The 11,455-nt window shown below is 40.0% G+C and overlaps 1 protein-coding gene and 1 long non-coding RNA gene across 2 annotated transcripts; both read right to left on the reverse strand.

Moving 5' to 3' along the window:
- Positions 1-4,597: 4,597 nt before the first annotated feature.
- Positions 4,598-5,542, reverse strand: LOC130205663 (E3 SUMO-protein ligase ZBED1-like). The gene is made up of 4 exons (XM_056433163.1): positions 5,503-5,542; positions 5,286-5,402; positions 5,078-5,167; positions 4,598-4,984 (listed from the first exon to the last, which is right to left on the reverse strand). Exons 2-4 carry the CDS (start codon positions 5,388-5,390, stop codon positions 4,598-4,600), a joined length of 582 nt encoding a protein of 193 aa, XP_056289138.1. The 5' UTR covers positions 5,391-5,402; positions 5,503-5,542.
- A 61-nt stretch (positions 5,543-5,603) lies between these two features.
- Positions 5,604-6,274, reverse strand: LOC130205412 (uncharacterized). The gene is made up of 3 exons (XR_008833913.1): positions 6,138-6,274; positions 5,903-6,047; positions 5,604-5,731 (listed from the first exon to the last, which is right to left on the reverse strand). It is a non-coding gene; the product is annotated as an uncharacterized LOC130205412 (long non-coding RNA).
- Positions 6,275-11,455: the final 5,181 nt, after the last annotated feature.

Below are 11,455 nucleotides of genomic sequence, written 5' to 3' on the forward strand. Positions count from 1 at the left end.
GTGTGATTTATTCCAAGCACGTCATTTTGACGGGAGGGAGAAGTAGGAAATGAAGAATCTTTTCCTTTCTTTTTTGGGCCAGCCGGTACGGGACACAGGTGCATCTGTTTTGTCTCATCAGGCTCGGTCAGGGCAGGGATTGCTTGGCAGCGGCCAGCTTCACACAGATTTATTTTACTTTGGAAATTAATCAAATCTTGTAGCCCTCTGATCGTTCTCCTAAATTTGGGACATATACAGTGGCGAATGCCTTGAAGTGCCATCTGCACCTGGTGTCTGCCCAGATCAAAGTATACCTTAATGACTTTATAATGAGGGGCAAATTCAACCTTAAGTGAGAGCGACTCATAAGTCGTTGGCAGAATCTTCCAAAAGCAGTAGTGTTTCGGAATTAAAGCTTCCCAGCGTTTAAAAAAAATATTATTTTGCGACAGGGAGCCCTTTTATAAAAGTTGGTTTTCTCTCATGCATGCGACTGATGACGCACATTCACGAGGGTAAAGTGGTACCCTCTAGTCTGCTGAGCCAACATGGCAGTAAGCTGCAAAGACCGACAACTTTGACCTCTCAAAGGTCGGTAAGAAGGAAAACATGGAGGTTAACAATGCGGGTTTAAAACCTTTTCCAAAAAAAGAAATCCGCAAATACATTTGTATCGAGAAAGAAAAAACGTATTTAACACATTTGTCACCCTTACATCTAGATTTTTTAATACCCAGTCAAATGTATTTTTTAAGTTTACTTTATGTATCATATGCACCACTATTATAGAGCATCTTTGACATGAAATGGTCCAAGGTGAAATCATAATTATAGTAGCAGTAATTGCAGATGAAAAAACTGAAACAATGTAGTAATATACTTAACATACCTGACATATATTGTATATTCAATGTAGTAATATACTTAACATACCTGACATATATAGTATATTCAATGTAGTAATATACTAAACATATGCCAGGTTGGGGTGATTTGGTTGTTTGATGATTCTGAAGGCCTTCCATCTGCACCGCTGGGTGTCCTACTGTACATGCAACCCTGTATCACAAAAATTACGTTCCCCCAGACCTAAAATGCAATTTGCAGTTACGTTTGACTGAAACGTATTTCTCTCCAAATTACGTTTGACTGAAACGTATTTCTCCAGATTACGTTTGTATTTGACGATTATAATAACAAATCGTCTCTGATCAACGTATCTTTGCCGTTTGTTATCTCTCTTTTCTACAATGCTGTTATGAATTGTAAAAAGCGTCCTCTAGTCTTATTTATTATTATGTTATATATGTTGTTTCGCCTGCGTATTCTGACAGCAATAAGCGTTGTCGGATCATATGAATTGGCGTGAAGACTTGCTGCTGGTGACTCCTTTATTTTCTTTTTTTCGGTGACAATACATTAATTAAAACTCGTAAACTATCACCACCTCATCACCACCTTAACAAAGTCAGTCCGATACGGGTCAAATCAACTATTAAACTTGTTATAAAATGCGCATCTGTCCGTAATCTATACCATAAAGTTCGCATTTTAACCTAAAAAAAAAGTGCGCTTCCTTGTTACCTTTCAAAATAAAAGTCCGATTTGTCTGTTAAGCGGAAGTAGTATAAAACGTCTATATTTATTCAAACAATACAATATAAAAGGCATACATCAAAATCAATAAGGAAAATGCTGAACAGTCAAACAACTCAAAACAATAAACCCTTCATGGTGTTATTTACAGGTGTGTTTACTTCTCATCAAACAAAAGAGCAGGTATCTGGAAAAATCTGCGAAATAATTTGGGAATTGTTAATAAAACATGATTTACCCTTCAACTTCCACTGATATGCATGCCAAGCAATACATCGCTTCACACACACACACACACACACACACACACACACACACTGACAGAAACACATAGACACTCACATACGTACACACACACACACAGGCAGAGACACACACATACTCACACACACAGACACACACTCTCATACGCACACACTCTTACACACACACACACACAGACAGACACACACAGACACACACACACACAGAATGACAGACACACACAGACACACACTCTCACACACAGACACACACTCAGACACACACATACAGACACTCACATACATACAAACACAGGCAGAATCACACACACACCCACACACACACAAATACACATGCACACACACGCATACTCTGCAGACTGACCTTTGACCTCCCAATTGTCTCTCAGATATAACCCTTCTGCTATATATTAAATATATTATATTTACCTAAATATAAGACTTTGAGGTCGTGGGGGAATCCCCTCCAAAAGATTCACAAGAGAAAATTGTCACCGTGCCAATAACCCTTGTACGATCCTTAAAACCAGTCTTTTAGTTTATTTTGCACACTTTCAATCAACTTAAAGATCTGGATTATTTTCAGATTCAAAGAAGGGCATCTGAATATGATATACACTACAGTTTTGGACTGATAGCACTGAGCTAAGGGCCCCAAAAACAGGTCTAAAGGGTCAAATTGGGCCTTATTCTCTTAAATTTGCATATTTTTTGACAAGTGCAAAAATGGCCATAATCTCCTAAATATTAGTCCTGGAAATCCCAAATTGAACACAGACACTCAGGACAGAGCCTACAATGAGGTGATGGGGTGAAATTTACTCCGAAACACCCACAAGAGTTAATTGGCTGTCTGAAATCCAGGACTTGAAGAGGGTGTGTGGTTTAACAAATCTGAGACCCTGTTGTGAGTTTGGGCTGATTTTAGCTTCTTTTTTTCTAAACATGTCAGAGCTTAGCTTTCTTTTGCAGGTTGTAGCCCCTCCCAAATGGGTCCCAACCATGTAGGCTGGCCACATATAGCACTTAGCATCCCTGCTTGGGAATAAAATTCCTTCCTTCAAAGGTTAACAACTCCTCAAATGTTTGTACTATATGAACAATTTCAATTGTATTCTACCCCATTTGGGAGTGGCTACAACCTGGAAAAGAAAGCTAAGCTCTGACATGTTTACCCAATTTGACCCTTTGACCTGTTTTTGGGGCCCTTAGCTCAGAGCTATCGGTCCAAAACTGTAGGGTATTCATATTCAGAGGCCCCTCTTTGAATCTGAAAAGAATCCAGATCTTTAAGTTGATTGAAAGTGTGCAAAATTAACTAAAAGACTGGTTTTAAGGATCGTACAAGGGTTATTGCCACGGTGACAATTTTCTCTTGTGAATCTTTTGGAGGGGATTCCCCTCACGACCTCAAAGTCTTACAGTTCGGTAAATATAATATATTTAATATATAGCAGTAGGGTTATATCTGAGAGACAATTGGGAGGTCAAAGGTCAGTCTGCAGAGTATGCGTGTGTGCATGTGTATTTGTGTGTGTGTGTGTGCGTGTGTGTGATTCTGCCTGTGTTTGTATGTATGTGAGTGTCTGAGTGTGTGTCTGTATGTGAGAGTGTGTGTCTGTGTGTGTCTGTCATTCTGTGTGTGTGTGTGTGAGTGTGTGTCTGTCTGTGTGTGTGTGTGCGTGTGTAAGAGTGTGTGTGTCTGTGTGTGTGAGTATGTGTGTGTCTCTGCCTGTGTGTGTGTGTACGTATGTGAGTGTCTATGTGTTTCTGTCAGTGTGTGTGTGTGTGTGTGTGTGTGTGTGAAGCGATGTATTAGTTTGCATGCATATCAGTGGAAGTTGAAGGGTAAATCATGTTTTATTAACAATTCCCAAATTATTTCCCAGATTTTTCCAGATACCTGCTCTTTTTGTTTGATGAGAAGTAAACACGCCTGTAAATAACCCCATGAAGGGTTTATTGTTTTGAGTTGTTTGACTGTTCAGCATTTTCCTTATTGATTTTGATGTATGCCTTTATATTTTATTGTTTGAATAAATATAGACGTTTTATACTACTTCCGCTTAACAGACAAATCGGACTTTTATTTTGAAAGGTAACAAGGAAGCGCACTTTTTTTAGGTTAAAATGCGAACTTTATGGTATAGATTACGGACAGATGCGCATTTTATAACAAGTTTAATAGTTGATTTGACCCGTATGGGACTGACTCTGTTAAGGTGGTGATGAGGTGGTGATAGTTTACGAGTTTTAATTAATGTATTGTCACCTAAAAAAAGAAAATAAAGGAGAGTCACCAGCAGCAAGTCTTCACGCCAATTCATATGATCCGACAACGCTTATTGCTGTCAGAATACGCAGGCGAAACAACATATATAACATAATAATAAATAAGACTAGAGGACGCTTTTTACTAGGGATGGGTATCGTTAGGATTTTATCGATACCGATACCGATACCGGTATTGCTTATCGGTATCGGTATTTTTCGATACTCTTATCGATACTTTTCAATAATTTGGTGCTCAAAATTATAGACATGAATACAAGATGTGAAGATTAAACAGTTATTTTATTGATATTGTCTTGCAGAAGTAACTGTATAACTTACATTAGCTTCTCAGAAGCAGACAAAAATAAATATAATAACTTAAAGGGCCTGGCTCTCCCTATCATGCTTTTTGGAGTTTTCCTCAAACAGAGGATGAACATTTTTGTAACATTAATGCATGGAAACATGTCCCAGAATGAAAACTAAATACTGCACTCAACAGTTTTTGTTAAAAAGATAAGCATGTTCACTTTCTCCGGGAGAAGCCGAGATCTCTCCTTACTGAGAGTGTTGCCAGCTGTGGAGAACACTCTTTCAGAAGGCGTTGAGGAGGCTTGAACACAGAGGTAGGTGGTGGAGAGCTGAGAGAGGACAGGAAAAGTTTCCTTCTTTCTCCACCACCAGTGGACAGGGTCTTCTGATGTAGGGATGGGAAGGAGGCCTCTGTAGACGGACAGCTCATTCCTGATGTTCTCGAGGATTGTTGCCGCTGTTGTTTCCTGTTGAATAAGGCTCCTCCGCAGCTCTTTATCCTCTTCAGCGAAGAGTTCCTCCAGTGCAGAGACCCTGGGTTTCTTGACAACATGAGGCTGAAATATAATATTTACCATGTAAATGTATTCAGGCTTATTGCTTTTGTTAGAACATATAGCATTGGTATTACAGAATCATGTCTTACTTACATTTTCCACCTCCTCCTCTTCATCCTCTTCATCCTCGTCCACTTCCACTTCCTGAGCCTCCACTGGCACTGCATCCTCCTCTCCTAACATCTGAGAGGGATATCAACATATTAATGTTGCTATGCACATTATTGCAATACAAATAAAAATACACTGTAGTAAACATTGCAAACTTTTTCTTAAATATGTAATTTTGATAAATACTTACTTCCCTCAATGCTGCTGCCTTCAGTCGTTCCCAAACTTCATCAGAAGAACTCAGCTTTCCCTTGAATCTTGGATCCATAAGAGTGGCCTCCTCCAGAAAGGCCATTATGTCATGATCCTGTACACAAGAAAATAATAACACTTCACATAACACTTCACAGTGAGGGAGGGAGGGTATATATCGTTACTCATTATTAGGGAAAGATATGCAGCTGTACCTGGTAACGTTTGGAGAGGTCACCCCAGACCTTTTCTTTTACCGTGTACAAATGTGGAATCCTCCTCTTTGACAGTTAAGTGGGTCTTCAGTTTCGCAGAATGGGAATTATCTGGCCACATGTAGAAGACTTGTCGCTTGACACACACAGGGTACTTGTATACAGCATGCGCATCAGACTGACAAAGTCCTCAGCCCTCCTGAAGTCTTCATCTGTGATCTCTTCAAGTCTGATATTAAATTACAAAATTATAATGTATACTGTATTGACCATTTAGTTATACAATAATTTGTTTATATCATGACATGGATTTTCTTCATCCTGACAAGAATGAACTACTTTTTAAAGACTTATTATAATAGCATTATTATGTTTGCTTAGACCATTAATTAATTCATACCTGTCTCTCTTCATGAGCTTTTTGGCACGCGGGTCCAAGAATGCTGCCTGTATTGCAGGATATTGCTCCACAAATCTCTCCACCATGAGATAAAGAGAATTCCAGCGGGTTTTGACATCAAGGACCACAGAATGGTCAGGCAGGCCTGAAATATATAAATGATGACCAATTAAAATGTATTTATTCCTCCTGTCCTGTCTGAATTACACTGAAACAATGAGGCAAAGTTTCTTACCCAGGAGACGCTGCTTCTCTTTGAAAATGGTCTTACTCATTGAGGATCTTTTGATCCAAACGATCACATCCCGGATCCTTGCTGACCACTTGGAGATAGCTTGCACATTGTAAACCTTTTGTGCCCCTAGGTTTAGAGAATGCAAAGCATCCAAGCTTTTTTGTTTGTAGCTGTCGTACAGCCACATCCATATTTGGAGCGTTGTCGACAGTTACGGCGACGACCTTCTGTCTCACCCCAAATTCAGCCAGGTCTTCATCTATTTGTTCAGCAACAACAGGCCCACTCTGAGACTCATATACTGCCTGTGTCTTAAGGACTTTCTGCTTCAACTGGCCTTGGTTAATGTAGTGGAGCGTGACCGTTATGTAGTGGTCCTGTGTAATACTGGTCCACCCATCACTTGTTATGGCAACTTTTTCCACACTGGCAAGCTCTGCCCTCAGGTTCTCTTTTTCGATGTTATACCAAGCAGGTATGAGTGTGTTGGACAGAGTGTCTCTGGAAGGGGGGTGGTAATTAGGGTTAAGGGCTGTGGTCATCTCCTACAGTTGGAAAAATAGCAACAAGCATACATATTTAATTATATACATGTATATTGTAATTTATTACATCAGTTAAACTGAATAACTTACTACACTCTCTGTAAATAATATGTTACATCTTTGCACTTCTGTTTATATGCTACCTGCCATACTCTATGCTGTAGACTTTTCAGAACATCCAATTTAAGAAGTAACATAGAGTGCAAGAATGCTCACAACGTCGTAGTCTGCTTATATTCAACACAGAAGAAAACGTTGGGCAAGTCAAAACTAGGGCTAACTTACCTAACAATTAGATAGCGATTTATGCTAAGCCAGCTACCGCTACCAAACGTACCTAAACCAACTGGACTCCACTGTACTGAAGGGCTGCATATCCTTCACAATATACTTTGATAGCCCTATGACATGTTGCTTTCTGAGCGTGTGGCATTGACGCTCGTTTAGCTATAGAGAATGGAGAGGCCACCGCTGTCTGACTTCTCCTAACATTCTCCTGTGTGGATGCTGTCGCTGTTGCTGCTGCTTGACTGACGTTGTCTATGGGATTATTTGGGGACATACATTAGAAGTTGCTTGATGGCTCCGAGTTAATAATTGTAGAGTTATAAACAAAAACAAATGTTACCTTCACGTGTCGAAGTCGAGGCAGCCGTCCCGCAACTCGCACCAGGTTGCACTGAGGAGGAAGACGTTGTTGTTGTGCTAATGCTAGCACTATTAGCACTAGCATTACTAGCAGCCACAGTGTTTACTAGGCTGTCAAATATGCTGCACCGTTTGAGATTCAACGAGTGCCTCGCTTGCTAATGCTTCATCAAGTTGCTTGTGTTACCCCCTTCACAAGCAACGACTTGAGTACAAAGATTGCACTTTGCACTATCGCCACTCAATTTTTGAAAGTGCACCCAGACCTTTGATCGCTTCGCTCTGTCCGCCATGACTGCGGGAGTCTCACAGTCACAACACAAATCACAACAATGATAAGAGCGCGCCGATGGCCAATCAGAGGGGTCTCAAACCGGGATGAGGGTCACGTAATATACCGATAGCAGCACCGTATGTCCAGCGGCTTAACGGTAAACCGATACCGTCAAATCAGGTACCGGTATTGACTTAGTACCGGTTCTCGGTACCCATCCCTACTTTTTACAATTCATAACAGCATTGTAGAAAAGAGAGATAACAAACGGCAAAGATACGTTGATCAGAGACGTATTTGTTATTATAATACGTCAAATACAAACGTAATCTGGAGAGAAATACGTTTCAGTCAAACGTAATTTGGAGAGAAATACGTTTCAGTCAAACGTAACTGCAAATTGCATTTTAGGTCTGGGGGAACGTAATTTTTGTGATACAGGGTTGGTACATGGGTGGCTGCTCCTGTCTCGACTAGTTCCCCCCCCCCCGCTGTAGAGCCTTACGGTTGAGGGCGGTGCAACACCGTCATACTCCCGATGGTGCACATAATTAGCTTTAATAAAGCAATTTACAATTTGCCAGCTTCGTTCCAAATTTGCAACGCATATGGAGGAATATATAATTATCTTTTCCATTACAACACGGAGCTTACACGGCACTCTCCGAAGTGGATAGTGGTGTCATGCAAACTATGCATTTAAGTTTAATGAAGAGCACACGCCACACGGTTTTTAGAAAAACCTTCCGCGAGCGAGTCTGCAAATTTGCATGAGTCTGCAGATTTGATATCACTAAAGATGCACCGTGAAACATATTTCACACTCAAAGCGGGAAGTAATGAGCCATTCAACAAATGAATCAACGGAGTGACAAGTGACTGGGGATGAATGTAGCCGACTTGCGAGCGCTGATTGCAAATTATTGTCACAAACGATTCAAGCGATGGATCAAAATGTCAATTTTTGTATCGAGATTATTTTCTGGAACAGAAGCTGGGTTCACGGACCGTGTCTGCCGCGTTTGTTCCGTAAGATCTCCTTGATTGCTTTGACCCCTCCTTTTTTTAGCAGATGGTAATAACAGGTAGATCCTTGGCCAACGTGTCCGAACCATCTGTACTTTCTTTGTAAAACAACTAAAAGCCAGAGTGCAGTTCTGTAACTCACCCTGACCTCTGGCCTCGCCGGTGCTGCTTATGTGATCATACCTACACTCGTTATTGTACCCCAGTTGGGCAAGGTACAACATCCAGACATCAATCACGTTTTTTACAGTATGTGTGGGCCAACCTAAGACGCATTTTCTGATCGGAGTTCTTTTGAGGTGAGATAAAAAAGTTTTGCCAGTTGTCCCCTCAACACTGGCTGACTGATAAATGACTACAGAGGATCCCTCAGTGCTGGAAGATGCAGCCTTAGCTGACTTAAATGGCTGTGTCGGGGACATTAAGGAGAAAACAACCTGACAACAGTGGCTACATTCTCTGATCCTCTTGGTAATGGCTCCTTTTTCTCCCCGCAACACAACACAAAGGCGCGTTCTTACATAGTATGAAAGCAAAATTGCGTCAGCAAAGCATCCAACATAATGCTGCTTTCTCCAATAGTTTGAATGTTCACAGGGAAAGGGCGGAGAGGGCAGCATTAGCAACATTCTGTGATCCAGAACCATTTCTCTCGATGCTAAAATCATTTTTGAAGGTGCAGATTTTTAGGTGGAGCAAGAGAAAGTTTTTCTTGACATTGTTGCCGGTCCCCACGCAGTAATATCTTCCCCAGCATTTTCCAAGGTAGACGTTGTGCCCCATTAGCTAACGTGAATTTTGCTGCCTTTTATTTTTTCTTAATTCCTTGTCATTTTCATATAAAGTACTCATGGCACAAGACATAATACACTTTACGTTGGGATTAGATTAATTCGGAGAGCCGACTTCAGGCTGTGGCTCATGTCCGGAGAAATTCCGGCTAACGAAGAATCTTTCAAGCCAATGGTCTCATCGTTGCATCCCCGGATCGAGCTTCACTTTGAAAAAGGATTGCAGGATTCCAGAGGAGTCGAACTCTGTTGACATGAATGATGATCGGTGCGTAAACAGTACAAATTCGATGTTGAATTTATTAAGATGGCGTCCATATTGCTCTGTTTTTTAATTTGTTTTGCTTCTGTTAAAAAACAAATGTGCAGGAACGCTCTAGTTTCTCTTCAGTAGTAAATTAGCATAACGTATTTTTTTAAGACGATTAACAACCCTAGCTTTAAATTAACTTCACATTAAAGTATTTGAAATGTTTAGCCGTCAGTGCTGCCCACGACAAATACACTTTGAAGGCAGTGAGAACCAAAGTATAACACAAACTCCATTAAAACGGACGCTTATTGAATCTAACAGTTCGACCAAACTACGAGATGAAAGTTGTCATAAATCCGTTTTACCGTATCTTTATTTTTCTTTTTTCCTCCATGCCCCCGTGGCCGTATCATGAGCAAACACCTGCAGCCCTTAAAAAAAAAAAAAAAAAAACGTCGGAAAATGAGAGAGGGTCTGCATGCAACTTCAAAAGGGACGAGGGATTTGTGTCAGGGGTTTAATAATAAACAGCGTTATCCTTGCTCCAGGCACATATCTGTGAAGTTGCTTATCGGGAATCCAGCGCACTGCTGAGGAAAGGCAAGAAAAAAACAAGCCAGACGAGGATCTTAACAGGGAATAAGTTAAAGTAATTAGCAGAACAGTTGAAAATATAAATTAGGAATTTCTATTGTCGATTAAGAACGAAATTCTTCTTTTATGACGGTATATATTGTAGTTAATGTGTCATTTACAAGATGTATCCAAATAATGTTTTTGTACGGGTACTTGATAAAGATGATGTTTATTTCTGCCATTATAATTACAAGGCCTTTATGACCCATTTAATCAGGTACTTACGGGAAACATGCCATCAATAACAATTCCATGGAGGAATCTCTTTTCACTTATTTCCCTGTAATTCACAGCCTCCACCATCATGAGAAAGTACCAATATTGACTGTGACCCAACCTTGATCTGCTTCTTTTTTCTTTGTATCAACAACGCAGTAAATAGGCTAAAGGCACCCAGCTGGATTCCAATTTCCCGATCAAAGCACCCCGCAGTAGATATGATCCATCTTCATTTGCATCCACCAGAAATGGAAAGCTATTTTTCATTTTGTTCACAATATTTACCTTTGGACAAGTGCATCGAGTGGCTCAGAACAACACAGCATAACAAAAAAAGCAAATCAATATTACCATATAGTACTATGATGAGGAAATAATTAACCGATACATAAGAAGAAGAAATCTGTAAAATAAATAGAATATTAAAGTGACTGCAAACCAAATGTTAACTAGCTGGTATATGTTAGCTATACAACATTTAAATATCCATTTTATGTTAGGTATACAACATTTACATTTTATTTTTCATGTTCCCATATTCATATTGTCATGCGGCCTGATTATCCTATTATTACAGTGTTATTATTTTCTAATTTAAATAGATTTAGTTCATTCATCATAATTAAAGTAAACATATTTTCAATATAAAAATGAAGCTCACGAGTGAACCTAGTTGGAGACTAACTTTCTTGCCAGTGAATTAGCTAACCAGCAAAACAGTGTTGCTTACAGTAATTCGGTTTGGAAAAGTATTTCTTCTGGTCTTAGCTTTTAAATCCCAGCATCCTATCTACTTTACATCGATGAGCTATTAAACAACACTTACCCAAAATAAATGGCGATACCTGCAGGAGCAGTTCCTGGATGGATGGTGACGCATTCAGGCTCCGCGGCATAGAGACTCAAAGCTAACCCGGATACCCTCC

Source organism: Pseudoliparis swirei, chromosome 15, assembly GCF_029220125.1.
Source record: "Pseudoliparis swirei isolate HS2019 ecotype Mariana Trench chromosome 15, NWPU_hadal_v1, whole genome shotgun sequence".
Classification (NCBI taxonomy): domain Eukaryota; kingdom Metazoa; phylum Chordata; class Actinopteri; order Perciformes; family Liparidae; genus Pseudoliparis; species Pseudoliparis swirei.